The 27680-nt window shown below is 61.3% G+C and overlaps 7 protein-coding genes across 27 annotated transcripts in view; 2 read left to right on the forward strand and 5 right to left on the reverse strand.

The window, feature by feature from the left end:
• Window positions 1–2382: 2382 nt before the first annotated feature.
• Window positions 2383–4772, forward strand: PPP1R14B (protein phosphatase 1 regulatory inhibitor subunit 14B). Its single transcript, XM_025879145.2, has 4 exons — window positions 2383–2865; window positions 3979–4062; window positions 4371–4403; window positions 4499–4772. The coding sequence occupies exons 1-4, from the start codon at window positions 2608–2610 to the stop codon at window positions 4565–4567; spliced, it is 444 nt and encodes a 147-aa protein (XP_025734930.1). The 5' UTR covers window positions 2383–2607; the 3' UTR covers window positions 4568–4772.
• A 426-nt stretch (window positions 4773–5198) lies between these two features.
• Window positions 5199–8023, reverse strand: FKBP2 (FKBP prolyl isomerase 2). Of its 5 annotated transcripts, none has more exons than XM_025879142.2 (6): window positions 7871–8023; window positions 6443–6611; window positions 6000–6112; window positions 5832–5878; window positions 5448–5483; window positions 5199–5353 (listed from the first exon to the last, which is right to left on the reverse strand). In XM_025879142.2, exons 1-6 carry the CDS (start codon window positions 7930–7932, stop codon window positions 5292–5294), a joined length of 489 nt encoding a protein of 162 aa, XP_025734927.1. In that variant the 5' UTR covers window positions 7933–8023; the 3' UTR covers window positions 5199–5291. The 5 variants fall into 5 exon arrangements, with proteins under 5 accessions (XP_025734927.1, XP_073739641.1, XP_025734928.1 ...); XM_073883540.1 differs by lacking the exon at window positions 7871–8023 and adding an exon at window positions 7468–7592; XM_025879143.2 differs by lacking the exon at window positions 7871–8023 and adding an exon at window positions 7341–7428.
• Window positions 8024–9854: 1831 nt separating this feature from the next.
• On the reverse strand, window positions 9855–13339 carry VEGFB (vascular endothelial growth factor B). 4 transcript variants are annotated; one of them, XM_025879348.2, is made up of 7 exons: window positions 13053–13339; window positions 12439–12481; window positions 11931–12139; window positions 11644–11717; window positions 11390–11425; window positions 10904–11038; window positions 9855–10306 (listed from the first exon to the last, which is right to left on the reverse strand). In XM_025879348.2, the coding sequence occupies exons 1-7, from the start codon at window positions 13110–13112 to the stop codon at window positions 10285–10287; spliced, it is 579 nt and encodes a 192-aa protein (XP_025735133.1). In that variant the 5' UTR covers window positions 13113–13339; the 3' UTR covers window positions 9855–10284. The 4 variants fall into 4 exon arrangements, with proteins under 4 accessions (XP_025735133.1, XP_025735130.1, XP_025735132.1 ...); XM_025879345.2 differs by having other exon boundaries at window positions 10904–11139; XM_025879347.2 differs by having other exon boundaries at window positions 10904–11139; window positions 11943–12139; window positions 13053–13331.
• A 670-nt stretch (window positions 13340–14009) lies between these two features.
• On the reverse strand, window positions 14010–17944 carry DNAJC4 (DnaJ heat shock protein family (Hsp40) member C4). 8 transcript variants are annotated; one of them, XM_025878241.2, is made up of 7 exons: window positions 17890–17944; window positions 16997–17089; window positions 15971–16064; window positions 15315–15538; window positions 15062–15226; window positions 14279–14365; window positions 14010–14185 (listed from the first exon to the last, which is right to left on the reverse strand). In XM_025878241.2, exons 1-7 carry the CDS (start codon window positions 17910–17912, stop codon window positions 14080–14082), a joined length of 792 nt encoding a protein of 263 aa, XP_025734026.1. In that variant the 5' UTR covers window positions 17913–17944; the 3' UTR covers window positions 14010–14079. The 8 variants fall into 8 exon arrangements, 7 of the variants coding, with proteins under 7 accessions (XP_025734026.1, XP_073739646.1, XP_073739645.1 ...); XM_073883545.1 differs by lacking the exon at window positions 17890–17944 and adding an exon at window positions 17443–17761; XM_073883544.1 differs by lacking the exon at window positions 17890–17944 and adding an exon at window positions 17188–17427.
• NUDT22 (nudix hydrolase 22) lies at window positions 17944–20744 on the reverse strand. Of its 2 annotated transcripts, XM_025878237.2 has the most exons (6): window positions 20688–20744; window positions 19919–20416; window positions 19452–19550; window positions 18659–18756; window positions 18427–18520; window positions 17944–18110 (listed from the first exon to the last, which is right to left on the reverse strand). In XM_025878237.2, the coding sequence occupies exons 2-6, from the start codon at window positions 20396–20398 to the stop codon at window positions 18009–18011; spliced, it is 873 nt and encodes a 290-aa protein (XP_025734022.1). In that variant the 5' UTR covers window positions 20399–20416; window positions 20688–20744; the 3' UTR covers window positions 17944–18008. The 2 variants fall into 2 exon arrangements, with proteins under 2 accessions (XP_025734022.1, XP_025734023.1); XM_025878238.2 differs by lacking the exon at window positions 19452–19550.
• A 73-nt stretch (window positions 20745–20817) lies between these two features.
• TRPT1 (tRNA phosphotransferase 1) lies at window positions 20818–23185 on the forward strand. Of its 4 annotated transcripts, XM_025878236.2 has the most exons (8): window positions 20818–21032; window positions 21227–21310; window positions 21440–21521; window positions 22035–22204; window positions 22303–22477; window positions 22675–22731; window positions 22807–22917; window positions 23047–23185. In XM_025878236.2, the coding sequence occupies exons 2-8, from the start codon at window positions 21236–21238 to the stop codon at window positions 23136–23138; spliced, it is 762 nt and encodes a 253-aa protein (XP_025734021.1). In that variant the 5' UTR covers window positions 20818–21032; window positions 21227–21235; the 3' UTR covers window positions 23139–23185. The 4 variants fall into 4 exon arrangements, with proteins under 4 accessions (XP_025734021.1, XP_073739644.1, XP_025734019.1 ...); XM_073883543.1 differs by having other exon boundaries at window positions 20818–21310; XM_025878234.2 differs by having other exon boundaries at window positions 21227–21521.
• Window positions 23123–27680, reverse strand: part of FERMT3 (FERM domain containing kindlin 3) — a 17968-nt gene continuing 13410 nt past the window's right edge. For 2 of the 3 annotated variants that reach the window (XM_025878232.2, XM_025878231.1), the window contains exons 7-15: window positions 26206–26313; window positions 25901–26035; window positions 25764–25813; window positions 25532–25656; window positions 25194–25300; window positions 24875–25108; window positions 24408–24532; window positions 23800–23941; window positions 23123–23672 (exon numbers count right to left, since the gene is read on the reverse strand). In XM_025878232.2, the coding sequence (XP_025734017.1) occupies window positions 23493–23672; window positions 23800–23941; window positions 24408–24532; window positions 24875–25108; window positions 25194–25300; window positions 25532–25656; window positions 25764–25813; window positions 25901–26035; window positions 26206–26313 (1206 nt within the window). In that variant the 3' untranslated portion in view covers window positions 23123–23492. The remainder of the gene's footprint in view (window positions 23673–23799; window positions 23942–24407; window positions 24533–24874; window positions 25109–25193; window positions 25301–25531; window positions 25657–25763; window positions 25814–25900; window positions 26036–26205; window positions 26314–27680) is intronic. The other variant, XM_025878233.1, reaches the window with a different exon arrangement.

Below are 27680 nucleotides of genomic sequence, written 5' to 3' on the forward strand. Positions count from 1 at the left end.
GGAAAGTGGGAGTGTCAGGAAGAAGATCCCCAGCTCCTCCCCACCCTGCCCGGATTGCCCCCGGGGGTACCCCAAAATTTGGACATGACAGCAGGCCTTCACGCTAGCCCTCAGGGCAGGAGGGATAGGAAAGCCGTCACTAGGGCTCACAGCATCGAGGAGGCAGAGCTGGGGCTGGGACCTAGATCTTTATGGCCTATAGGCTCCACTCCCACAGCAAGTTATGGTATACCTATCTCCCCTTTTAACTATGAGCACCCCTAAGGCCTGAATCAACGCTGTGGTTCAGAGAGCAGACCTGCCCTGGTGGGGTGAGGTGGGGTGAGATGGGGTGTGGTAGGGAATTTGGACTCGGGTAAACTGCTCTTCCCACAGGCCAGGCTGGGAGCCAGGGGCCAGGGCCAGGGATGGGGCTCCTGGTGGAAAGAATGGGTCCTGCCTAATCTGCAAGAGCAAGGGTCAGCCCTCCACCAGCTCCCAGGCTGGCTGACAGGAGGGTAAGACCAGGAGAAGGGTGGGGAGGGAGGAGGCATGAGATGCGCCCTGAGAGCCTGCCCCCAACCCAGGCCCCTCAGGGAGAACCCACCTTGCTGGTCCTGCAACACATGCCATTCCCAGCCTCTGCATTCATTGTCTCTTTTTCCCAGCTACAGGGTAAGCTCAAAGTGCTGGGTTTGAGTTTGGCTGCAGCACCTGCTGTGTGACCTTGGGCTGGTCTCAGCCTCTCTCTGAACCGTGCCTGCTGCAGTGGGTTTCTCTGACATCCAGAGAGAAGGTGTCTGTGAGAGACTGGGGCAGAACGGCTTGCTGCCCCTCAGATGCTGAGACTCAGCCTGGGACTGTGGAGGGCGAGCCTGCCATCTGTGGAAGCATCTCTGAGGGGCTAGACGCCCTTGTTGGGTGCTTCCTAGGGGCGGATGGGGGGGTGGTGAGTGGAGACTTTGTGTCAGGAGGCCTGGGTTCACAAGCTGACCTCTGTGGTACTGTCATTGAGCCTTCCACGTATTTTCTCACTGAATCTTGGCCATGAGCGTCTGAGGAAATGCTAGGCACAAAAAAAGCCATTCATGCTTTCATTCAGTCACGTGTTCAGCCAACGGTTACAAGTCTGACACCGGTACTGGGAGTTCAGCAAGAATAGGGTCATCTGCTCCATACACGCGGGTCTGAAGCCCAGCCGGTCACTGCACGTTGGGCATCAGCAGTAAACAAGGGCCCCACGGAGCACACAGTCTAGAAGGGAGAGACAGAGATCCCATGAATGAGAGAGACCATTCAGAGATAGGGAAGATCTCACGGGGTGCCGAAATGAGAAACACGGTCTGTCAGAGAGAGGGGGGCCAGGTAAGGCGCCTGTGAATGCTGAAGGACAGAAGGCGCTGCAGGGCAACGATCTGTGGGAGAGTGAATGAGGTGGCCTCAAGCTGGAGCCGACTGTGTGGAACCGACCCGAGGAACGCTTTTTATGGGTCAGCTGTTATTGTCATTTTTATTATCGGGGGTACCGTCTCCCCCATTTCCCAGCTCTTTACTTCTGAGTTCCCTCTTTGTACACAGAGAGGTTGCGGGCAGTGGGGGGGCGGGTGGAGGCGCGGCTGGCCGCGCCCTGTCGAAGCCAGCCGAACGAGGGCGCCCCAAACAAGTTCTGCGCTTCCCCGCCCTGGCTCCGCTGAGGGGGAGGGGCGGCCAGGCCAGGCCAGACTCCGAGAACTACATTTCCCATAATTCCGTCCCCCGCCGCCATTTTGGTTGGGGGGCGGTGGCAGCCTAGGGTTTAGCCCTTCGGGCCGTTGAGCCGTTCCGCTCGCTCCTACCCTGGGCCTCCACCGTGGGGGTTGCGTGTCCTCGCCGAGTAGGGCGTCCGGGGACCTGGGCAGCTCCTGTCCCCTTTCTCCACCCCTCCACCCTTGGGAGCCTGGTCCACGTGTCGGTCTACGCGGAGGAGGCTGCTTGCCCTCCTCTGGCCAAGGACCGTTGGACCCAGACCTCAGGGGCTCCCAAGTCTCCTCTCCAGACCCTCGCCCTGCACATACTGCCCACTCCCCTCCATTCCCAGATGACCCCTGTTTTTGCATCAGTGAGGACAGAACACTAGGATCCCGGCAGGAGCCCAAATCCCGGTACTGGGCGCCTAGAACGCCAGGGTTGAGGCAGAAAGGTTAAAAGGGGTATCAAACAGCCAGGCCCAAACCCCTGACGACTAGACCCTCCCCTATCCCCTGCCCGGGGGCGGGGTGGGAGTGAGGGGCCTGCGGAGGGACTGGCCCTTTAAGGGGGTGTGGTCGGGGGGCGGGGGAAACAAGCGAGACAGAGAAAGCGGCTTCGGCGGCGGCGGCGGCGGCGGCGGCGGCGGCTCGGGCGGCGGCCGCGGGGGACAAGGGGCGGGCGGATGGGGGGGGGGGGGGCGGGGCGCGGCCAGGCCAGGCCCGGGGGCTCCGCATGCTGCAGCTGCCCCCGGGCGCCCCCGCCGCCGCCCTCGCCGCGGAGCCGCGCGGAGCCGAGCCCGCGAGCTAACCTGAGCCAGCGGCCCGGAGCCAACCGGCGGGCGTCCCGGAGGCGGCGGCGCAGGGAGGGGCCCGACGCGCGCACGTGGCCCCGGCGGCCGCCATGGCGGACAGCGGCCCCGCGGGGGGCGCGGCGTTGGCGGCCCCGGCCCCCGGGCCCGGCAGTGGTGGCCCAGGGCCCCGCGTCTACTTTCAGAGCCCCCCTGGGGCTGCAGGCGAGGGCCCGGGCGGCGCGGACGACGAGGGCCCAGTGAGGCGCCAAGGGAAGGTCACGGTCAAGTACGACCGCAAGGAGCTACGGAAGCGCCTCAACCTAGAGGAGTGGATCCTGGAGCAGCTCACTCGCCTCTACGACTGCCAGGTGTGTCCCCTACTCTGCGCCGACACCCTAAAGTCGTGCCCTGGTCGGGCTGCTTGGGAACCCCACCTTGCGCCTGCCTGTCACCCGGAGTCAGTGGGCGCTCCGCTTCCGCGCGCTCCCCTCCCTTTCTATACTCCCCGCCCCCAGTGTGTGCTCTTTCTTGTCTGACCTTAAGTCACTCCTGCCTTCTCTCTCGTGACGCCCTCATGTCACTACCCTGGTCAAGCTTCGGGTCTTCTAGAAGCCTCAAGGGATAGCCTGGGCCATGGGAAGGAGGCAGGAGGCTAGCCTGGGCTGGCAGTGGAAGGAGGTCTACCTGGTGCCTCTAACCTAAACTGGTTAAAAGGTGCAAGTCTGGTGGGATTGTAAAGGGTCTGGGCTGTTCTAATGGGCCAGCCTGCAGCTCCATTTTGGTGTAGGGGCAGGCTAGCTGTCCCCTGGGTTCTGGTTCTCCACCCCATGACTCCTTCCTTGCTCAAATGGTGACTCAGGCCCCGGGGGGCAGGGTGGAGGAGTGGGCTTGCCCTGTGCTGCCTACCCTAGACCAGCCCTGGAATGCAGCTGGCTCCAGGGGGGATCGGGGGGGGGGGGGGGGGGGGGGGGAGAGTGGTGGCGGGCACCCCCTCCCTCAGCAAAGCATAGGCTCTTTGTTTCCCCCTTACCAGGCCTGGGTCCTTCCCACTGACCCCTCACCCTTTACTTCCTCCCCACTCCTGGGAAGCTGTGACAGGTGTTTGGGGGAGGGGGAGGGGGAGGGGCTGTGAGGAGTTGAGACAGCTGGCCCCACCTGTGCGCTGACTGGGGGCGGGGCGGGAAGTTGGGGCAACACATCTGTAGGGTTCTCAGCCCAGGGTCCCCCAGCCCTAGCTGTCTGGCCCTGTCTGGCACCCACGGTGCCCAACTGGCAGGGACAGGAAGCTCCCCCCCCCCATTGGGCATTTTGCCTTGGCACAGGCCTGATCTGTTTTCTTCCTCGGACAGCTGCCGCTGTCTGCTGGGCGAGGAAGGCTGGCTCATCCTGCGGTAGGGCAGGGGACTCAGCCAGAGCCCCTCTCACACCCTCTCTCCCAACTCAGGCCCTTGTCTCTCCCTCCTCCCCCACCCCCACCCCAGGAAGAGGAGATCCCGGAGTTGGAGATTGATGTGGACGAACTCCTGGACATGGAGAGTGATGATACCCGGGCTGCCAGGGTCAAGGTGAGAGAGGGGCTGGGAGACAGCAGGGCCAGGTAGGGGGATCAGGGAGGAGAGGGCTGGAGGCACTGCCCCTTGGGTAAGCAAGGCTCTGGATTTAGGCCTTCTTTGGTTTTAGTCATTCAGCTCTGTGATGGTGAGGCTCGGCTTCCGCCTCCATCAAATGGGGCTAATGGTGCTTGCCTAGCTGTTGAGTGGCTGTGGCATAGCCTGCGCCTTGGGGTGGCCCCAGGCCCTTGGAAGTGGGTACAGGTGAACTCTAGGTCCCTGTTCCATAGAACTCACAGCCATACTTCCCCCCCCGCCCCCAGGAGCTGCTGGTTGACTGTTACAAACCCACTGAGGTAAGTAAGTGGTTTCCCCAGAGGCTGGTGTGAGAGGAGCCTGGGTGTCTGTCATCTTGGAGTCTGGTTTCCCTAACATCCTCCCTTCTGTTCAGGCCTTCATCTCTGGCCTGCTGGACAAGATCCGGGGCATGCAGAAGCTGAGCACACCCCAGAAGAAGTAAGGGTCCTGGACCCAGGTGAACGGTGGCTCCCACAGGACAATCGCTGCCCCCCGACCTCGTAGCAACAGCAATACCGGGGGGCCCTGCGGCCAGGCCTGGTGCCGTGAGCAGGGCTCCCCGTGCCCCTGGCCCAGGGGCCTCTTCCCTGCCCCCTCAGTTTTCCATTTTTGGGGTTTTTTATTGTTATTAAACTGATGGGACTTTTTGTGTTTTTATATTGACTCTGCGGCGCGGCCCTTTAATAAAGCTAGGATATGCCTTTGGTGCAGCTCACAGGTTCAGTTGGTCTCTTTTAGGGGGGACACACTGCTCTAGAACTGCCGTCAGCTCAGCTTCTTCCCAGGTGAGCGCAGGCCTTCCTGAGGGCCATGTAGCCATGGCGATAGCCCAGTGCTGGCTCCCAGACCAAGAGCTGGGGGGCTGGGGGAAGTGGTGTTGCTGCTGGCAGGCCAGGGGACACCATGCTACCTAGGGCCTGGCCATCATGATCCCCATGTCACTGAGCCCATGCCCAAGGCCCTCTGCAGCCAAGAAAGAAGAGGGGTGGGTGGTGCCAAGGGAGAGCGTATACCGCCTGAAGCTGTGGGTTCTAAGTCTCTTGGGGCCCACAAACACACACAGGCTCACTTCATGGGCTTTAAGGGGTTTTTTTTGTTTGTTTTTTGTTTTTTTTAAACAGTCTGGTCCCTGATGGGGGCCTCTCCGCTGCCCCTCCCCAGTTTCGCTACAGTTCTGAACGTCGCTCAATTTTGAGCAGCTCCACCTCAAACACGAGGGTTGCACCACCTGCAGGGGAAAAGAGGGGACAGAATGAGAACCAGGACCACAGGGAGATGAGATGAGTGCAGGACCTGGGGGGGCGGGCAGGAAGGTATATTACCTGGAATCTTTGGGGGAGCTCCCCGCTCTCCGTACCCTGTCAAAAGATGCACAAAGAAATAGTGAACTATAGCCAGGCAAAGGGAGAGTGTGCTGCAGACATCCAGGCTGCCCATCTCAACAAGAAAGCCGGAAATGAAGAAGGTGTAATGGAGACGGGAAGGGCCTACAAAAGGTCCGGCAGAGGGCAGAGGGTGGGCACCAGAATCAAGTGTCCCAGGGGTCTTGCCCTGTTCTCACTGCTGGACTTAGCTAGACTTGCAAGAGGCATGTGCTATATAATGAATGGACGGGGTAGAGACCAATGCAGAGGCTGAACCAGCCTTCACCCTTCCCCAGACACACACCCAAACTCCCCTCTCCAGGCTTAGGAAGGGCCTCTTACCCAACTCTGATGGGATCACCAGCTTCCGTTTTTCTCCTTCACACATCCTGCAGGACAACACATGTTCAGCACATGGCAAGCACCCAGGCTCCCTGCCCCCCACCCCATCCCTGGGGCTTGCCTCCCACAATCCACCTCCTCAACCACAGCCATGGCCCCCTGACTCACCCCAGCAGCCCCTGGTCCCAGCCCTTGATGACCTGGCCTGTGCCCAGGGAGAAGACAAAGGGCTGGTTCTGGGGCAGGCTGCTGTCAAATTCCGTCCCATCTTCCAGCTTCCCCTGTGGGACCATGGGAAGGCCAGTGAAGAGGAGGGTCCACTCTGACACACCTCCCCACCCAGCTGCTCTCCCCAAGCTGGCTCCCCATTGGCAGCCATAGCCCTAGAACGGGACAGAGCCTTGGGCACCTCATAGGACATTGTCACTGCTTGCTGGTGCCAACCTGGGGATCAGGCAGTGAACAGCAGGATAGAACTATGGAAACTAGTATAAAAGGGAGAGGGGACTTGCCCAAGGTCACCCACCTTGTAGGCTGAGGGATCGCACTTCCAAGTCCTCTCAGGTCCCCAGAAGCTCCACCCACCCCAAATGCTCCATTCCCTCACCCACCGTGTAGTGCATGTGCAGGACGTCTCCCTTGCGCGATTTGATGGGGCAGTGGTCTACCCGCTTCTTGACCCCGATCTGCAGCTTCCGTTTGCCCTCGGCCCCCGCAGCAGTGGCCAGGGCGCTCAGGCAGATGGACAGTACTGTCAGGACCCAGCTCAGCCTCATGTCTCTGCGGGGACAGACCCCAACCGACGGGGGGGGGGGGGGGTAGGGGGGTAGGGTGGGGAAGGCATGGAATAGGGGCAGGTACCAGGAGAATTCCACCCCCACCGTACCTTGCCTGCCCCTAGGGATCCCCTTGTCCCGGGTCACCGCCCCCTCCCCCGGGCTCCGCGGCCACACTTACCAGTCCAGTGAGAAGGGGGCTTGCCCGAGGACCCCAGCAGCGGGGGGAGGGGATCAGGGGAGGCCACAGCAGCCAGGGCCCCGCCCCTTTGCTCACCCCCTGCCCTTCCTTCCCTCCCGGTCCCCAGCTCCAGTCTTCAATTCCCACCCGTCCCTTTACGCAAAGTCCAGACCCTATCTGGTTGCCCAGCAGTTGCCTCGACCGGGCGACCCCATTCACGCCACACCCAGTTGCCCCCCGCCCAGCACACCCACACTTCTGCGGCCGCTGCAGGGGGCCTGCCCCGAGGGACCCATACATCGCCGCTGGGTGGCTCCGGGGAACCCCGATCCTCCGGAGGCACTCCCCAGGCCGGGCCTGTGCCTCCGCCCGGGGCGCCGCCCCAGCTCTGAGCCCTCGGGGGCCTGCGGGGTACCCAGACTGGCCCCGTGTCGGGTGGCCGCCGAGCCCGCTCCACCCATACCACCTCTCCTGGGGGAGTTCTCGGCCTACGGCGTCCCCAGGCCCGGCCCCCGCGGAGACCGCCCCCGCGTGGACGCCCCGGGCCATTACCTGGGCCTACCCCTTCGCTTGACTCCTTGACCCCACCCTTTAGAGGACGTAGTTCCGCCCCCTGCTCTGGAGCCCCGCCCTCGACAGAACCAGACCCCTCTTCCTTAACGGTAGCCACGCCACTCACCGGCTGAAGGCCCGCCCCCAGCGCCTGGGCTCCGTCCCCTGCGGTCTCCAAACCCGAGGCTCCGCCTTCCGCCTGTTCCAGCTCCTCCTCCAAGGACCAGGCTCCGCCCCCTACCTGTCCTGGCTCCGCCCCCAGCCCCGGAGCTCCGCCTTCTACTGGAACCAGCTCAGAGGTTCCACCCGTCTCCGTACCACGTCCCGCCCCGACTCCCAGGGCTCCGCCCCGTGCGGCGTGAGAACCCACCCCCTGCGGCATCCCCAGACAGCTCCGACCCCAACCCCAAATTTCCTCTCAACCTATCCCTCGTTGACACTCGGAGCCCCGGCCCGCTCCTGCCCGGCCTGATCCAGCCTGCCCCCTTGGACCCCGGCTCCCCCCAGCCCGGGCTGTGGCCCCCGCTCACCTCCTCGCCGCGCCCCCGGAGTCAACCTCAGTCGCGCTGCCGCCTCTGCGCAGGCGCGTCATCGTCGCTACCAGGCCGGGCCACGCCGCCCGCCCTCATTGGACTGTGCGAAACCCGCTGCCACACGCCCGCTGGGGCGGCCTTTCCCCCAGCTCCGCCCCCGCGCCACCACGTGACGACGCGCTTCTTCCGGTTGCTGGGTAATCGGTAAGGTTAGGTGAAAGTGACTTCCTAAAGTGCCTTGGGCACTTCCGGTCGAGGTGAAATTAAGGTCAGGCGGACAGGGGTTCCCGGAGGGGGTCTTGAGACGCCATTTTATTTCATCCCCAGGCTCTCCCACAGCGTTCCCGTTTGTCCCTGGGCCTCTTCGGGATCCACAGTCTCGTTAGTTGCAGTGGAGAGAGCCTGGGCTTCAGAGTTGCGTTTGAATTTGGGGTCTGCCGTTCATTGACTGGCAATGTGACCTTGAGCAAGTTCCTGAGCCTGGCAGGCTCTGGAGTCCCTGTACCGCGGGCTTGGCAACACCCACCTGGCAGGGCCACTGTGGGATTGCGGCCATGAGGTGGTCCACCAGGCCCTGGCCCAGAACTAATGCTCTCCCTTTGCTCCACGCCGGCGTCCAGGCCTGCCTCTACCTGCCGCACACTGACCACTGAGTCATGACGGCAGTGGTCTGGCTGGGCCGGTTCCCCCAACCAGACTGGTATTTTCAGGTGCCCCAGGACCCAGCAGTGCACAGTCAACGTCTCTCAACTGAAGTAATGAACTTGTAGTTGGGAGGCCACGAAACCTAAATTGAGTGTTACAGCCAACTGGGGGTCACATCCCCGGGTCCATCAGCCTTTCTGAGCCAGTTTCCTCAATTGGAAAAGGAAAATAATCACCAGTGCTGACCTTAGAATTGAGGACTAAGCGAGGGGGTGCATATAAAGCCCCGTGAGTGTCCAGCACCGAGTGGGCTGGGGAGGGGGCAGCTCTAGGGTCCCCAGCCCTCATCTGTCTCACTTCGGTTGAGCTATGGCATTTTCAGTGACAGCATAGCTGAGAAAAATGATTTGAAATCGGTAATCACAGGAATTGTCTCTTCTGGTTTAATCCCACTCCTGCCTTGGGCCCAACAAGCTCACTGCCGTGCCCTCCAATCTCCCACCTCAGAGGCCTCCATTAGGGTAGCCACTTTGGGTTAACCTCTGCCCCTGAATGTCCTGTCTCAGCAAGGTAAGCATTGGGTACCCAAGGTTGGCCTTTGGTCTGCCCCTCACTCCCCCGCCCTGCCCCCACCAGGACACTGGAGGCTGCAGGCAGAAGGCTGGGCGCGGAGCTTGGGCTGGGTCAGACAAAAGTCAGGGGAGTCCCAAGCAGGGAATGGTGAGGGGAGCCCAAGGTGAAGGGAGGTGAAGGTGGAGAAAACTGTGTGCTTGGGGGTGAGGGGACCTATCTCCCAAACCAAGCCCACCAGCCTTTGGTCCTTCCCTTTCAGGGAGGCGGGGATAGGGCAGGGGCATGCATTTAGAGTTTAGCTAGAGGAAGTAGCTTACACATAGAGTGCTGCCCACCAGAGAAGATGGGTTTTTCTATCAAGTGAAGATATACTGACTTTCCTGGAGCCCAAGGGCCGGGGCCATAGCACTCATCCATTCCCTCCGTGTACACATGCGGAAGCTGAGGCTCAGAGAGGGGGCAGTGACAACCAAGATCATTCAGCAGATCTGGGTCCCACTTCAAGCTCACTGGCCACAGCAGGCCATCTCCTTCCAGAAAGGAGCCTTTGTGATGAGCAGGGGGGACAGAGCCTGGATGTGACAACAGGACTGTTAAGAATACACAGTTCCGGCTCTGTCCGTGACCTGGTGGGGGACCTTGGGCCTCGTTTCCTCCACAGGCACAATGAGGGAGTAAGACCAGCTCTGGCTCGAGGAGGCAGTGTGACGCAGAATGCCTGAATCCCCCAGCCAGGACAGTGACAAACAGTGACACAGGCAGGGACAGCTCCTTCCATCTCTTTTATCAGGGTCGGGGGTTCACAGTTCTCACACCGAAGCCCAACTCCCAGTATGTGCGGAGGATCGGTGTCTTCTTAGGGAGGCGACAGAGAAGCCAGCTGTAAGACGCTCCCTTGTACATGGTGGGTGAAAACGGAGATGGGACCCCTTCTCTCCCGGGTTAGTCCGCGACCCCTGGGGCTGCCTAACATCTCTTTGTCCAGCTGCCCACCCTGTTGGATGGCAGCCTTGGAGAGACCCGGGACATCTGGGAAGTCCTCTGAGAGGCCCAGGTCCTGGAGCAGCTTCTGCCCACGCGGAGATCTTGGGACTGGGCTCTTCTCAACATGTTGCCCTCTTGTCCCCCTCGGGCGTGGGGGGGGGGAGCAGCCTGTGAGGCAAGTGGCTCTGCTGAGTCTGAAAAGCAACGTGTCACCTTCGCAGCTTCCGGCACCTGAGGAAGGGAGGAAGGGGTCTGGTCATGTGGGCACGGCTCAGCCCCTGCTCCTCTAGATTCACCCCTTTGTTACCTTCTGTGAACCCCATTCTCTCCTACCACTCCTGGCGAGCCCCAACTGGCCTGGCCCACATGATGCCACCCCATGGCCTCGCTGTGGGAGGGAGGAGGGGCGAGAAGCACCTTGGACAAGGGTGGACAAAGATTCCATGGTGTCCCTCGGCCTCTCACAGAGCCCCCAAGGTGGGACAAATGTCTCCCACAGGAGCTTTTAGGAAGGCCCAGAGCTTCACAAACTAGAGAGCCGTCTCTCTCATCTTGACTGCAGGCAGATGTTACCTTTCGGGCCTCTGTGACCTCTCAGTCGGGTGCCCCTGACCTCAGCCCTTGACCTCCTCTGCAGGCATCACGTATCCTCAAGCCCGACTCCCACATGAGAATGTGAACCCTGTTTACACTGATCCCGGTGGCTGCCTGGTAAATATTTGTTCGGCACATTCGGCAGCTTCCCCTTCCCTGGCAGGCTCACCCCGAACCCGCTCCCGGAGCCCCGAGGCCTTCCCAAACAGATGCCGCCAGCCCGCAGCTCCTCACCGGCAGGTGTCTGGGTTGAGCTCTAGGCCCCGCCCTTGGCAACGGAGGAAGCTGCGGCGTCGGCAGCGACAGCGACAGGTCCTGGGGTCAGGGCGCTGGTGGCGCTGGGTGCAGCGTGGGCAGAGGGGCCTGGGGCTGGAGTGGGATGGGTGATGTCAGCTGGGGAGGGTGCTCCGGGGGCAGGGTCCCAGCCCGGAACGGAGCGGGGCTGGGGGCGGTGGTGGGGAGTGGAAGCCCTAGGAGGAGAAGCAACATGTCTGGGGCGGGAAAGAGAAGTCTTCCCAGGAGCTGGGCTTGGGCCAGAGCGCAGACTCGGGGAGCAGAGGAAAAGGGGACAGGGGGACACAGTGGGAGGAGAAAGCGGGGACGGGGCTGCAGCTTCCTGACACACTCACACCCCCACCCCCTCCGCCCCATCCGCACGTTACATCCTGGCTGCTGGGCCTGGGCTCCAACCCCATCTCAGCAAGAGCCCAAGAGACTCACCTGTCCGGCTTCAGAGCACCCTCTCTCCTTTTTGGTCTGAAAAGTAAGAGAGGCAGACAGGCACAAGGAGGAGCAAGACGATCAGAAAAGCCAAGCCTCCTACTGTCTTACCCCAGATCCCAGGCCTATCCCAGTGCGAGTCTTGGCAATCCGGTCCCCACTGCGGTGTGCCGCCAATGCCCGGCGCCGCCCGCCGCCCCCCTGTCCCTGGAGCCTGGTCTCTGTGAGCTCAGAAGTGGGGGTCTGGCTGGCACCTGCATTCACACTGGCTGTGTTCTTCCAGGGACATCTCGCCCAGCTGACTGCTCGGGTAACGGATCATGAGGATCTGTATTCCAGAGTTGGAGGAGAGACAGTGTGAGAGACAATGAGAGAGAGAGAGAAAGAGAGAGAGGGGGGGGCGGGGGGGTGGGGGGTGGAATCTCCATGGGCTGGAGGGAGAACCGCTCGCCCACCAGCCAAGGCTCTGGCCACTGCCCCCACGCCCCAAGCCCCACCGCCCCCAGAGCCCCAGCGTCCGTGCCAGCTGGGCACACCCCACCTGCCCCGGCACCTGCATTCGGACTTGGTGCTGCCCGGTGGGCACGCACTCCAGGCCGTCGTCAGGGCAGCAGCCCCCGCAGCGCTGCACCGTCACGCAGCTGGGCACCAGTTGCTTGGCCACGGTGCCCATGAGCTCCACAGTCAGGGGCACCACCACCTCCCGGGGCTGGCAGGTGGCACGGGTATACACATCTATCCATGACACCACTGGGGGCAGATGCACAAGGGTTAAGTCCCCCCTGGGTTTCCTGCCACTCCTCCCTGGTTCCCCTGTCCCCCGAAGCTGTTCTCCCTAATTCCTGTGTTGCAGCCACCCCCAACTGGCCATCTCTCTGCCCTCACAACCGGCCTTCCCCTGCCGAGGAACCCAGGAACCCTACTGCCTCGATTTCCTCTTCTGCGAAATGGGCAGAATAAGAGCTCGAGTCTTGGCGAGTGGCTGGGTTTACACAAGATGACGGACAAACCTCGTCAGTGTTGGTTAGCGCAGTTATTGTTACTATTACCTTTCTTCTGGTGGCCGAGGGCATCAGGCTGGGACACAGGGCCCTGTAGGAGAGAAGGGACCTGGACCCAAGGTGCATTCAAGGAAGGGCTTGCCCTGTCGCTGTCCCCGGGGCTCTGCACTGGCCGTCCAAAGGCTTCAACTCCTCTACGACATTTTTCCAGATTGCTCGGCTCCTGGGGTCACTCTAGTTTTACCTGTTCTCTCCTGGCCACCTGAGACCTGCCCCAGCCACGACAGTGGCAGCGTTGGTGGCATCTAGTCTCCAAGCCTGGGGACCCGGCTGATTCGGACGCCGCAGGTCAGGAGGGGACACGGTGGGCACCGAACCAAGTCCTGCGGGCACCGAGCGGCTCCGCCCCCGGCCGAACCCAGGGGACGGGGTGGGGCAGGGGAGTGGCCCAGGGCTGGGCTGGCGGGCTCGCGGGCTGGCGGGCTGGCGGGCTGGCGGGGTGGGACTCCTCCCAGGGGATGCCCTGGCAGGATCCCCGCCACGCCCCGGTCCGCAGCCCGACCCCGCGGATCCCCGAGGCAGAGGCCGCTCCGCGACTCCCCACTTCCGCCAACCTTGAGAGAGGGCACGGCGGGCGGGCGGGATGTCGGGGACGCACGTACCTGGGCGGGGGCCAGCTGCAGGAGCGCGGCGAGCAGCAGGCGGCGGAGCAGGGGGCTCATGATGCCCGCGGGGGCCGCGCGCCGGGGGCGCCCGCATCGCTCTAGCCCGGTGGCGCGGGGGGCGGCGGCAGCCAGAGCCCCATGGCGCGGGCCCGGGCGCGGCGGGCGGGGGCCGGGCGCGGGGGGCGGCTCCTCCGCGGCCCCCTCCCGAGCCCTGAGCGCAGGCAGCGCAGCGCAGCGCAGCAGCGGCGGCCGGAGGAGCCGGGCGGGTGGGCGGCCGGTGGCGGCGGGTGGCGGCGGCGGGGACGGCGGGGGCGGCGGGGGGCCGGGCCCGGGCTGGCGGGCGGGCGGCTCATGTGACCCAGACACGCGCTCCCCACCGGGCCGCGGGGCGGGGGAGGGGCGGGGGAAGGGGCGGCGAGGCCGTCGCCGGGGCCCGCCCCCTACACACACAGACACACATACACACACACACACACACAACCACACCAAGCGCGCGCGCACACACACACCACACAGACCACACCGCGCGCACACACCACACCACACCGCGCGCACACACACACCCCACACACACACCACACCACACCGCGCGCGCACACACACACCACACCACACGCACCACACCACACACACACACACCACACACACACCTAACACACACCCCCAGACACACACACACCCCACACACACACCACACCACGCGCACACACACCACACACCACACACACACACACACACACCCCACACACGCGCCACACACACCACACACACACATGCCACACACACACACACACACACACACACACACACACACACACGAAAGGGGACGCACCGCCCAGGGGGCCGGGCTCCCGGGTCGCCGCCGCCAGGACCCGGAGGGCGGGGTGCCGTCTCCCCGCGAGGCCCGGGAGGGGGCGGCTGGCCCTGAAGCAAGGAGCCGGACACAAGCTCTGACAAGCACTTTATTGCACTAGTTTTGGGGAGTGAGAAGTCCCGCGGGGTAGCCCCCATCCAAGTGAGCGGCTCAGGGGTGGGTGCCCGTGTCCGGCGGCGGCACGACCCCCGGGCCTCCCGGGGGTGACTGCAGCTGCTGCCTCTGCAGTTTCTCCTGGAGCCTGGCTCTGTTGGCCCTGCAGGAGAGAGCACCTGGGTGGTCAGAACGGAGGATCCCGGAGGGTGGTGCCAGGACACTGAAGGGAGGGCAGAACGGAGCAGGGACACACCTGGCCCGGGCCCGTGTGTCATTGTAGATGGCTGTGATGATCCGATCCTTTTCATCCATGAAGGTCCGGTGCATCTGCTCCAGCTTCCTGCAACGGGGTTGCAATTAACCCCCATCCCTGCGGTCCCCCACATTCATCCCATGCCATCCATGCCACTCTAGGGTCTCACAGCTTTACATCTGTGAGGACCTCTGCCTAACTGCCTGTCCTACATGGGGAGAGGGGCACAGAAGGGCTGGGGCTTATCCAGGGTCCACTGGTGACCCAGGTCCCTGGCTGTCCTGTTGAAGGTGGTGACAGCAGCTCTGAACATCAGGGTGTTCGTCCTGGCAGGAGACTAGAAAGGGTATACATCTAACTCCATCACTGAGCTAGGCAAACTGCTAGCTGTGGGCACCAGCCCTTAGGTATCTTTGCTGTAGAACCTCAGTATCCACGGCATGCATAAAAGGGTGGCAGGGAGACAGATGATTGCCCAACAAGTGAGGATGGTTGCCAGTGAGGCCCAGTTACAACATATTTCTTTCTTGTGCATGATCTTGGTTGGCTCCAGCACCAAAGATTTACATTCAAATGCCAAAAAACCTGAAAATGACATTAGCCTTTAGTGAGTGCAGAGCTGCCTTGGCCAAGTAAGATGACGCTCAGGAGGCCAGTTTCATGCCATTCTTAGCTTGAGAGACACAAAAGTACAGGCCCCAGAGGTGGTGTGGATGTAAGCCGCCCACACTGGGCTTCCCGCACCCTCCGCCCGTCACCCCAGGGGGGAAGGCAGGGATGCACCTGAAGGCCACGTAGTGCAGGCCCATGCCCGCCAACATGATCAGGAGGCAGTACCCCAGCACCTGCTGGTTGTGTCTGTGTTGCTGCTGCCTCGACTCCGGTCCCTGAGGCCTCACACCATGAAACTGGGCCCAGTACTGTGCACTGGGGGGTTCCCAGCAGCTGCTGGGAGGGGAGGAGAAAGGAAGAGGGGGGGATGAAGCTCCCCAGGAGCCTTGGGGGGTGGGGCAAGCCAGGGGCAGGATGGCTATACCTGTATGCTTGATGAGCAGACCGCGGATGGGCTGTGGTTCCCGGAGACTTCGGAGGAGTTGCTGAGCAGAGCCGATCATAGCTGCGGCGGCTGGGCTCTCGGCTGAGCACTCGGTATGCTTCACTCAGCTCCACAAAGCGGCTGTGCAGGGCCGGATTCCCAGGGTCCCGGTCAGGGTGCAGCTGGGGTGGGGCAGGACTCCCTTCAGCTCTTTTTGCATGTCCCTTCACAGAACCCATCCCAATAACAACCACCCACAAAGGCTCAAGTCATTCCCGGAGGCCCTGCCTGGACAGTACCCTTCCTCTCAGGGCTGCCCACCCCTCTAGAAGGCCAGAGTGTCAGGAAGCACAGACTTCTGCCCCCTCCCCACCTGCTGCCTGGCTCTCACTATATGCCCTGGTCCAGGCTTTCTCAAGAGCAGGCAGGTCAAAAGAACAACGTCCAGCCCATCACACAGAACCCCTGGCTCCTGCCGCCAACCTTTCCTCCCAACTAGCCAGACCTCTGCCCTTGGGGCACCTCCCACTCTCTACATGCTGAGGGAATGTGACATCATCCAGAGTGACCCACTCAACTCCACTCCTGGAAATCTGAAATGTACCCTATCTGAATCAGACTGACCCCTCCCCCCCCCAATCTAGGACGCCTGGTACCTCTTTGGACTTGGAGAAGAAAGCTCGTTTAACTTCTTCAGTGCTGGCACCAGGATGCACCCCTAACAGTTCATAGTAGTTCCTGGGGCCAGACCTGTGGAGATAGGCCAGAAACTGCAGGGGCTATGGAAACACAGAGGATATTCCTCCCCTCCCCTCCCAGCCCCCCTGGACCACACTCCTCAACTCAGAAACCAGGAGGGAAAGCAAAGAAAGAAAAGAAAAGGAGAAAGGAAGGGAAGGGAAGGGAAGGGAAGGGAAGGGAAGGGAAGGGAAGGGAGGGAGGGAGGAAGGGAGGAAGGAAGGAAGGAAGGAAGGAAGGAAGGAAGGAAGGAAGGAAGGAAGGAAGGAAGGGAAGGGAAGGGAAGAAGGGAAGGGAAGGGAAGGGAAGGGAGGGAGGGAGGGAGGGAGGAAGGAAGGAAGAAAAAGAGAAAGAAAAAAAGAAAAAGAAACCAGGAGGTGAGGAAGCTGAGGCTGGTGCCAAGGGAGATCCATCTCCAAATCATCCCTCCCTTTTTGAGCATTTCAGATATGGTGCAGATCAGAACATCTCAACGTGTAGCCCTCAGACCCCTTGTGGCAGAAACACCCAGGAAGCTTGTTTAAAAAAAAAAACAAAAACAGATTTCTGAGCCCCAGTTCATTCCTGCAGATCGGAATCTCCAGAACAAGGCCCAGGAATTTGCATTTTTGTAAGCCACCCCCCCCCCAGCCCCACCCCTCCAGTGAGTTGCGCAGTGATGCTTGACGACCACCACAGTCGTGAAAAGAACAGAGTTTGGCTCGGGCTCAGATTCCACTTTTGCCACTTAACTCGCTGTATGATCTTGGGGGTCGTCCCTTAATCTTTGATCTTGGGTCCTCAGTCGTGAAGGGGAGGGTTACCTGCAACAAGCCTGTAAGGCACTTGACACAGAGTAGACAGATCACAACTGTCGTACCTAGGTCCAGGCCTGGAGCTAGGCAGGCCCTCCTCAACGAAAACCCACTGAATGATGGGGGGCCTGCCCCCGGCCCCCGACTCACCGCTGCCCGGTGGCCGCTGAGAAGAGCCGGATGGGAGCGCTGCGGGGCCACAACCGGCACAGGCACAGGGACAGCATGGCGACAGGCAGGCGGCTGGTGAAAGGAGGCCACAAAGAGTTGTGCATTGGGACGAGGATGGGACCACACTTCAAGCACCCCGGGGCCAAAGGGAAGGGTCTGGCCCTGTTTACTTGCGAAGGGAAACTGAAGCAGCCTTGGGGAAGCCAGGGGCGGTGGGGCCTCCTTTACTCAGGACCAGACCCCAGTGTCCTGGACCTGTCCCTGCCTCTGACGCGGGCGTCCGGAACCCTTCCCCACACTGGTCTCGGTGTCCGGGGACAAGCAGTCCCAGACGCCGGGACGCCGGGACCCCCTACCCACCCTGGGAGCTTGGTGGGGGGGGGGTGAAGGAGGGGCCAGCCAAGCCCCGCCTCCGCTGCGCTCACAGATTCCGTGGCCGCCAAACTCCTGTGCCTGTGCGGGCCCCGCCCCCACGCCCTCATTGGCTTAGACGCCCAGGCCACGCCCACCGAACCGGAAGGTCCGGAAGTGCGTCGAAGGCCACACCCCGCACACCCATTGGCTTCTGGCGCCTCGGGCCCCCCAACGAGGTCGAGGCCCGCGGATCTGCGGAAAGACTCCTGGCGCCCGTCCGCGAAGCGGGAGGGACATTGCCTGCCCTCACTGAGGCTTTTGACCCAGCTTCCGTCGCTCTGTCCCGGGAACACGGCTGTTACTCAGCAGCGAGACATCTTTCATAAAGCAGCTTCCACCCCGGACCCTCACCACATCCTGGCAAGGCGACTGGGTCATCCCAGTTTGCAGAGGGGAAAACTGAGGCTGGGTTTTTGTTGTTGTTGTTTCCCAAGACACTCGTCCTGTCTCTCACCCACCCAGGTCTCTCCCAACGGTCCATCTCTGCCTCACGGAAACAGCAGATGCCAATGGAATCCAAGAATAAAGTCCTTTATTGTCTTCCAAGTTGTGCGAGGGCTGAGGGCCCTAGGGCGACTCAGGTGGGACTTCCCTGGACTTGGTTGTAGAGGAAGATAGCGCCTTTAGCCGAGGGGCAGAGCTCAACCCACATTTCGGTCTCCTGCAACCTCCATACCCTCTGTGGGGAGAAAGTAAGACCCCCAACATTCAGCCCTCAGGTCTCTTGCGGGAGCTGTACCCAGTGTTCCTGAGCCTCAGAACCCTCTGCACTTTACCATCCCTAGGGAGACACGTTAAGGAGGCTGAAGAGGTTCCTGGCCATCTCTTGGACCGAGGGCATCCCCAAAGAGACCTTGTGGTTCTGGAGGAGACCTCTAAGAGATTTAGCAGCCCCATCTGACCCAGCCCCAGGGAGACAGACATGCATCACCCGGCCTAGGCAAAGCCCAACACCAGCTTCTTGTCCAAGCAAGACACACTTTGCCAGTTCACACCTGTGTCTCCACAAAAATGATTCTGGTAGACTCGTGGGCCTCGGCTCCCCCACTCAAGTAGTACTTCTTCACCTGCTCGGAAGTCAGGCTGCACCTGCAAAAGGACAGGACAGTGGCTTGGGGAGTGCTCAGTCCCTGGAGGGTCCTTGGGGAACCCCAGCTGCCTCAGCCATTCCCCTAATCCACCCACCTATCCCAGGACGCAGGACCCTGTACCCCAGAGCTCACTCACTGGACGTAGAACTCGGCACTGGCGCGGCCGGCACTGGTCTCATTGCGGGCAATGCCCAATAGCAGTGGCTGGCTCAGGGTGGACAGTGGCACGTTCACCTGGGACAGGAGGTCCACCTGTCAGTGCCCACTGCCCACATCCCTGCCCCTCTTATTGAAGAACATTATCCTTGTACAGCATTTTACGGTTTGTAGTTCAAGTGCCCAGAGTCACAAAATGTCAGATCTTGGGCATGTTCATATTACAGATGGGAAAGCAGAACCCGAGAGACCGAACAATTTGCCCAGGGTCACCCAACAGAAGTCTGTAGTAACTGGGACTCTCATTTACTCCTCTTTTCAACACACGGGGGAGGGCAGGGAAGTAGGCAAGACATTTATCATTGTTTCTTTTTTTTTTTTCTTAGTTTTTAAAAAAAATTTTTAAGGTTTTATTTGAGAGAGAGAGAGCACAAGTGTGGGGGAGGGACAGAGGGAGAAGCAGACTCCCTGATGAGCAGGGAGCCCAACACAGGGCTTGATCCCAGGACCCTAAGATCATGACCTGAGCTGAAGGCAGATGCTTAGCCAACTGAGCCACCCAAGTGCCCCTATTGTTCCTATTTTAAAGAGGAAGAGCTTGAGGCACACAGATACAGGGCTAGAATTCCACTCCACTTGTGCCTGACTGCAAATCCAAGCTCTTCTCCCAATGCCAGATGCCTGCAGACTCTCCTGCCAGCCCACACCTGGGGAATTCTGGCATGTTCTACCCCTCCCTTCTTGCCCACCTGTCTGGGGCACCCTGCACTTACCTCATCACAGATCTCCTGGAGGACACTGGAGAAGAGCTCATGCACCACCAGCTCCCCAGGGAGGTCCTTGTGCAGAGGGCTGTCACCAGGGCACACGGCCTGGGAGAGGTCAGGCTCAGCCCCTGTTCCCCATCTCTTCCCACCCTGCCTCCCCCCCCAATTATTTGCTGGCCCTGAGGGCCTGGTTAGGCATAGAGTAAGAGTCTTGGTGATCCCCTGACCCAGGCTCGCCATTTCTAGATGGACAACCAGAGATCCAGCTAGTCCTCTCTTCCCCACTCCCCCAGCCCCCATCATCCCCTAGCTTCCCACAGGCCTGAAACAGCGGATAATGGGGAGGCTGAGGTGCTGCCCTGGGCAGTCTTTCGGAGAAGCACCCGGTCACCACCCATCCCCCCCCTTTAAGGGATGAGGAAAACAAAGCTGAGCTGAGTCTTTGTGTCTTTGTACCCAGTCTGGCATCTCACCTGAGGCTCAGGGTGCCCACCAGGCACATCCACCAGCCCAGGTGCCTCGGCCACCTGCCGAGAGCGACGCAGGAAGACAAGGAAGTTATCTGCAGTCGTCAGTGTGGCGCCAACCCCCAGAGGGTCTGCCAGGTAGGCTTGCCTGTCACCCCAGTCAGCGGCCCCCTGCTGTCGCAGCCAGGAAGCTGAGCTGGCCCAGTTAGTGCCTAGGAAGTCTCGGTAGGAAGTCAGGCCCAGGCGCAGGAGCAGTTGTGGTCCCTGTGAGCCAGTGGGTGCCAAGATGGCTGAGTGCAGGCGGAACTTGGGGGCGTCAAAGAGCCAGGGCTGAGCCTGTAGCCGGCTCTCCCAGATGGCAGCGACGGCCTCGTCCCCTCCTGGCAGTGGGCGACGGTCGTGGTCTGGGCTCAGCTCAGCCCGCACCTGCTCCTCCCGAAGCCCCCCTGGGGGGCACTGCAGCAGCAAGGACACTTCAGGGTCCATGATCTGGACAGGGCAGCTCTGGGGGAGGACACAGCCAGGCCTGTCACCTCGAGAGCTCCACAGCGACCCTTGGGCCCAGCAGCTGGCCCCCTCTGCCACAGACCTCCTTAGGGTACCCCCAGCCCTTCTGCACCCCCATGACCACTCCCTGGGCAATAGAGTGTCTTAGCCCCGAGAGTCCGGCTGCCAGACATCCCTGGGACTCCCGCGCATCTCTACCACCCAGGGGTCCTGAGTCCAGTCACCCCCTTTATGCCCATTTCTCCCAAACCAGGGTCCTGCCACCCACCCCTGGGGCGCCGGGAGCCCTTGCAGGATCCGGAAGCTCAAGCCTCCAGCTGGCAGTCACCCGACTACGCGGCCCGCAGGCTCCGCCCCTTTCCCCGAAGCGGAAGTGCCCGTCCCCTTCTGCCCCGGCTTCTCATTGGCCGGTCCCTGCGCCTCGGCCCGCGGGGTCGCCTGAGAGGCCGCCGAGTCCGGGAGCCCGCCATCGCAGTTTCCCGCCTCCTAACTCTGTCTGTCTTGGCCGGTCCTGACGCTTCCGCCCCATTAACCTGAACGCCCGGGCCGCCTCCTGAGGCCCACTTTGCGGGGCAGCCCCGCGAGCCTGCAGCGCTGGGGCTCGGCGGACAGGGTGTGACCTTGGGCAAATCTTGCTTGCTGGCCTCAGTTTCCCTATCTGTACCAGGGAGTTGGGGGCGGGAAGTGAATTTAATGAGCAGAATATCCGCCTCCCAGCTCTCACATCCTGAGGCTTTGTGACAATGCTGGGCAGGACCGGGGCATGAGAGGGTCCTTAACCGTCCCCACATACACTGTTCCTCGCAGGTCTTAGCCATGAACTCCCCTGGAGGAAGGAGGCAGGAAACCACAGGACCCAGGGGTAGAAGGGCTCACAGACCCCGGGAACAGGTGCGCCCACCCCACCCTCACCCCCACTTTCTTGGTGGGAGGGTAGAGGAGGACGACTTGATGCCCTGGCTCCCTGGAATATGCTGGTGGGGTGGGAGTGGCCCCGGGGCCACCTCTGGGCTCTTACAGGACCGAGATGTGCAGCTGTCCAAGGCTCTGTCCTATGCCCTGCGGCACGGGGCCCTGAAGCTGGGGCTTCCCATGAGGGCTGGTAAGTGAGAATCTTGAAGACCGAGGTGAGTGGTTGGCGGCGAGGGAGCAGTGTGAGCTTGTCCGTGCTGCCCTACCCCATGGCCCCATGGGGCCGGCACAGAGGGCCCATCTCCTCCATGTGCAGGGAGCACTGAGGCCCAGAGCCCAGTATCCTGTCTGGAGCAAACTGGGAGGCCAGGCCTGGCCATACCCCCGGTGCAGTGGCCCAGTAGACACTCACCCATAGTGGGTACTGGGGGCTGTTGAGGTAACTGGTGTTTACTGAGTATCCATTCTGGGCAGGGCACTATGCTAAAAACGGGACACTTTATCTTTGTGACCCTCCCCGAGGCAGATCCTAGTCCCATGTAAGTTGAGGAAACGGAGGCCCAGAAAGGGGAGACTCTTACAGATAAACCCCTGTGACCCCTGCCACGTGCCCAGGCTCTGTTCTGGTTGCCTGTGGCTCCCGCTGTTAACTCTGGCCCAGGCCAGAACCAGTTCAGCTCCTGAGCATCCTGCCTGCCCGCAGATGGCTTCGTGCCCCTCGGTGCCCTCCTGCAGCTGCCCCAGTTCCACAGCTTCTCGGCTGAAGACGTGCAGCGCGTGGTGGACACCAACGGGAAGCAGCGGTTTGCCCTGCAGCCAGGGGAGCCGGGCACTGGCCTTCTCATCCGGGCCAATCAGGGTCACTCCCTGCAGGTGGGCGCTAAGGGGACCAGTGGGAAAGCCAGGTGGGACCCCTGCCCACGAGGGGGTCTCACTGCTGTCCATGCCGCCTCCCCCCCCCACCATCCCAGGTACCTGAGTTGGAGCTGATGCCCCTGGAGACCCCAGAGGCCTTTCCCCTGAGGCTTGTCCATGGCACATTCTGGCAGCACTGGCCATCCATCCTGCTCAAGGGCCTGTCCTGCCGGGGAAGGACCCATATCCACCTGGCCCCGGGACTGCCTGGAGACCCTGGTGTCATCAGTGGTCAGTGGCCCTCCCCAGCTGTCCTTACCAGGTCCCTCTGCAAGGATCATAGCTTCTCTTGTCCAAGGCCACTCCATGCTCTGCATGCTATAGTAACCCCATCTCCGCCCCTGAGCCCAGGACCTCCCACTGAGCCTGCCCAGGTTTGATGACTGTCTCCCAAGTGCCCCAGGCCCCAGCTCCAATTGTCTCCACAGGCATGCGGCCAAATTGCGAAGTGGCTGTGTTCATTGACGGGCCCCGGGCCCTGGCAGGTAAGCCTGGACACAGCGGGGACTGCCCTAGGGCTTCAGAGAGGGCAGGAGACCCAAATCTGGCTTTGTCTGCAGATGGAATCCCCTTCTTCCGCTCTGCCAATGGAGTGATCCTGACTCCAGGGAATGCTGATGGCTTCCTGCTTCCCAAGTACTTCAAGGAGGCTCTGCAGCTACGCCCTACCCGTGAGAACCACCACCCTCCTCCTCTTCGTGGTGCCTGTTGCCTGTGCCCTCTGCCCTCTCTTCCCTCCCAGCTCCTAGCCCCAGGCTGACTTCTGTCTCCCTTTCCCTAACCTCTTGTCTCTATCTCAGGAAAGTCCCTCTCCTTGGCTGGTAATGAAGAGGAGACGGAGTGTCAGAGTGACCCCAAGCACAGCCCCAGAGGAAGGATGATCCAACAATAAAATATTTATTTAAAAAAATGTGAAAAGCTAACAAAAAAGAAGCTCCAGTTTGAAACCATGAATTATCATCATCCCGTAGCTACAGCCATTGGTCCTCGTGTGCTCAGGAACTCAAGCTGGGTCAGCGGTGTTGGTCCTGGCCACTCGGACAAGGGAAGGGCAGGCATTGTACGAGCTCATAACCCGCCCTCCCTAGCCTGGGGGATGGCAGAGTCTGGCCCGGTTAGGTCCCTGGTCTGCACAAAGCCAGGGACAGCAGGTGAATGTGCCCAGCTCGGTGCATGTCTGGAGGGGGTGTGGGCTTGGGCGTGGCCACAGCAGGTAGTGAGCAAAGTTGGGGCGCTAAGACGGGCCTCAGAAGGCCTCATGGCCACCTGTGAGCTGCAGGAAGAGATCTTCGTCCAGCTCTTCCCCACGGGCCCGCTCCCGCGTCGACAGGAAAATGTAGCCCCCGATGTACTCGTGCACGATGCGGCAGCTGGCCGACAGGCAGCTGAAAGCCACGTTGATGTGCTCATCAAACTCGATGGCGACCTGCAGAGCGGGCAGTCGGAGGTGCTGGTGGGGGAGGGGGAGGAGAGCAGCCCCCGTCCTGCCCTGGCTGGGCCTGGCCGGGGTCCCCCGGAGCCTGCCCCCGCCCTGGCCCTTACCCTTGGCCCACCTGCCGGATGTCCCAGTTGACATTCCACTGGCGCATGTTGCTGAAGCGCCAGGTCTTGACCATGTCGCCCACGGCCAAGTCGATGCGGATCAGTCTGTTGTTGGCGATGCCCAGGATCTCATCCTTCCTGCTGCCCTTGAACCTAGTCCCCAGGGCAGGAGAGACTGTGAGCCAGAGCCCTGCCCTGCACGGCCCCAGAGCCCACCCGGAGAGCCTGGGGTAGGAGTCCCCGAGCAAGCTGTGCAGGTGTCAGCTAGTGTCTCTGGGCCTCAAGTTCCTCATCTGGAAAATGAGGGTTAACTGCTAAAATCATTATAATAGCACTTGGCAGCCTCAGGCAAAGTGTCCGTGCCTTTCAATGACAACTTTTTTTTTGGTAGCGTCGTCACTGTTGCCTGGCTCTATCTTTGCAGGCTTGGGAACGGGCAGAGGGCAGCCCTTGTCACAGCCGCGAACGGCGGTCTCCAGCGGGACGGGTCCGCTGCCCTCCTGGCCTGATCCCTCGCTCTGGTGTTTGCTGCAGGGGCGCAGGATGGCGGGAAGGGGGGCTTCAGGGTGCCACAGCAGGCAGCCGGTGAGGGCAGAGCGGGCTGGGGCGGGGCGCGTACCTGACCACCACATAGGAGATGCCGAAGTCGGGCAGGGACTGCCAGGCCTGGATGAAGCGCAGCTGGGCTTCGGACAGCGAAAGTTGGGCCACGTTCTGGTGGGCTTCCAGGATCCGTGGGGTGAGCTGCGGGACCACACCCGGTGAGGGGCCCTCAAAGCCCGAGTCCCCCTGCCCGTTCCCACCAGGGAGACAGGATGCTGAGCCTGGAGCAGGGGTGGGGCCCAGCGTGGGGCCGTGGCCTGCACCCTCTCACCACTCCGCAGGTAGAAGCTGAGCCAGGCCCTGAAGTGGAAGCCGGCAGTGACCTCTCCCAGAGGGTGGGAACCGGCGTGCTCAGTCTCAAGGACATGGGTAGGAGAAGGAGAAGGAATGAGTGAGCACGTGGCTTTCTAAAGGAAGGCTCTGTGGTGATCCAGGGGCCAAGGGTGGCCGGGTAAATGCTGTGGTCCTACCCACCACCCGCACCTGCTTGGCCTTGAACTTTCGCTGGAAGCGGGGGGCAACAAGGCCGTAGGGGTTGAGGCCCTCGGCAGAGGCGTCAGGGCCCTGGGGGTGGTTGCCTGAGCCCCCGCCCCCTGTCCGCTGCAGGCTGAGGAAGGCCAGAATGGCCTGCACTTCGCTGGTATAGCTGCTGTCTGCCATGGTGCGGCCCTTAGACGCCAGTCGGCAGCCAGCCATCCAGTGGGCGTACTGCTTCTCCTGAGGGGTGAGGAACAGGCTCTGGTTCAGCCCCCAGCCCCCCTGTCCCGCTGCCCGCACCAGCCTTAGCCTGGCCCTGACTTACATCCTGGCACCGCAGGTAGATCTCACTCATGCCCTCAGGGGAGGGTACTAGGAGTTTGATGTAGAACTTCTGGCCTGCGACATTGACATCGGGGACCACCTCGCAGCCTAGAAGGAGATGAAGGGGTGGGTAGGAGGCTGGGAAGGGGAGGCCCTGCCTGAGAGGTCCCTGGGCCAATGCCAGCCCAGCACAATGCCTCGGCACACAGGGTATCTTCTCCTGCCCCCAGGGGGAAACTGAGGTGAGAGCTTGCCCCTCCCCAGCCCACAGAGGGGCTGGGTAGGCCCCCAGCCTGCTCCTGCCCTTGTCCCTGTCCTGGCCAGGCCACCCTCACTCACCCTTGAGGTTGAGCTGCTGAATGGGGTCCCCCGGGGCCTCATCCTGGCTCTTGTAGTAGGACAGGGTAGTCTCCTTGAACACCACCCAGTGCTGGCGGTACCCCTTTAGGGTTAGCTTCCGGGGCCTGAGGGTGAGGCGGGAGTTTTGTGACAGGCTGCCTCCCTCCCTCCTGGGCTCTCACTCCACACTGGGCACCTCCAGCGGGGCTGCCAACGCTGGGCCCAAACTCACCGGAAGATCCGGAGATGGTCCTTGAGTTCTGGGATGGTGGTGAGGTTGTCCTGCAGAGAAGAGGAGTCAGAGGGGGACCAGGTCCCCACACTTGACCCTGACCCCAACCCCAACCCCTAACCAGAGCCCCTCCTCACCAGCACATCTGTGGATGCCGACCCCTCCAGCTTCACCTCCAGGTTGTTCAGGGCTGCATCCAGGTCATCCAGCCCCGGGTCTGTGCCAGTTGGTTCGCCCACCTCCCCGCTCTGGGACAGCTTGTTGATGTGGTACTGGGTGGGGTATGTGGCCAGGGAGGGCTGAGTGGGCGGCTCAGTAGCCCACAGCACCCCAAGTGGGGCTTCCCCAAAGATGGGGCCCCACCTTGGAAGACCCTCCCCGCCCTGGGCTCAGCCTGTGCCATACCCACCCCCCCCGCCAGCTCCCCCAGCCCGCCGGACACCTGCAGGGCTGCGAACACCATCATCTCCTCCTCAGTGCAGTCGGTCTCCTCCAGCAGCAGGTCCCACCGAGCCTGCTCATACAGCTGGGTCAGCCGCACCGGGTCTGTCTGCAGCAGGGCAGGGGAGGCTGGGTTCAGTCGGGTGCCAACGGCCCTGAGCTCCCTGTGTTCCTGGACCCCGTGAGCCTCAGCCACCAGCCTTGCCTTTGTGCAGTGGCAAGCTCAGCTCGTGGCCCCACCTGGGCAGCAGACCTCAACGCCAGCCTTATGGCCTGCCCAAGTAAGTGACATCTTTTTCCCTGTAAGACTTTTTGTACAGATGTTGACTATATGTCTGCTGTGCACTTGGGGCAGAAGGGGGACTGAGTAAACCAATCAGTCAATAAGTAAGGTGATTCAAGACTGCGATAAAAGCAATAAATAAGAGGCACCTGGGTGGCTCAGTCTTTGGGTGTCTGCCTTCAGCTCAGGTCATGTCCCCAGGGTCCTGGGATCGAGCCCCATGTCGGGCTCCCGGCTCCGCGGGAAGCCTGCTTCTCCCTCTCCCACTCCCCCTGCTTGTGTTCCCTCTCTCACTGTGTCTCTGTCAAATAAATAAATCTTAAAAAAAAAAAGCAATCAAATAAAGGAAATAGCTTCCATGCGGCCATTCACTCACACCCTCAGGCAAGGACACCCCAAGGATGATGGCGATGAGAGAGAATGGAGCTGGGGTGCAGGGAGCTCCTCCACATAAGGAAGCATTCCAGGAAGTCTTCCTTGAGGAGGCAACAGACTGCCCTGAGTGAGACCTGAAGGATGGCAATGGGCCATTAAAGGGAAGAGCGATAGGAAGAACATTCCAGAGAGAAGGAACAGGAAGTGCGAAGCTCAAAGGGGGATCCCAGTTACCCACAGAAGACCAAACCCGTGCTCCCTCTGAAACCCACCAACATTGATAGCAAAGGCATAAAAAGGGTAAACACAAAAAGACAAAGAAGAGAGCAGGAACTATGGCCAGTGAGGGATGCTGACAACATTTTGGCAGATGGAAAGTAGAAATGTGAACGGGAACTGAGTTACAGCGAGAGAGCTAGGATCTCTTGCTCTTTCAAACTCTCTCTCGTTCTGAGGTAAAGGCATGAATGAGTTTTGCAAAGAGTCAGGAAAAAGGGGCGCCTGGGTGGCTCAGTCGTTAAGCTTCTGCCTTCGGTTTGGGTCATGGTCCCAGCGTCCTGGGATCGAGTCCCACATTGGGCTCCTTGCTCCGTGGGAAACCTGCTTCTCCCTCTCCCACTGCTTCCCTCTCTGCCTACTTGTGCTCTCTCTCTCTCTCTGTCAAATAAATAAATAAAATCTTGAAAGAAAGAAAGAAAAAGAAAGAAAGAGAGAAAGAGAGAAAGAGAGGAAGGAAGGAAGGGAGGAAGGGAGGGAGGGAGGGAGGGAGGGAGGAAGGAAGGAAGGAAGGAAGGAAGGAAGGAAGGAAGGAAGGAAGG

The sequence above is a fragment of the Callorhinus ursinus genome, unplaced genomic scaffold (assembly GCF_003265705.2).
Source record: "Callorhinus ursinus isolate GAN/ISIS: 27379988/994484 unplaced genomic scaffold, GSC_fseal_2.0 scaffold51, whole genome shotgun sequence".
Classification (NCBI taxonomy): Eukaryota; Metazoa; Chordata; class Mammalia; order Carnivora; family Otariidae; genus Callorhinus; species Callorhinus ursinus.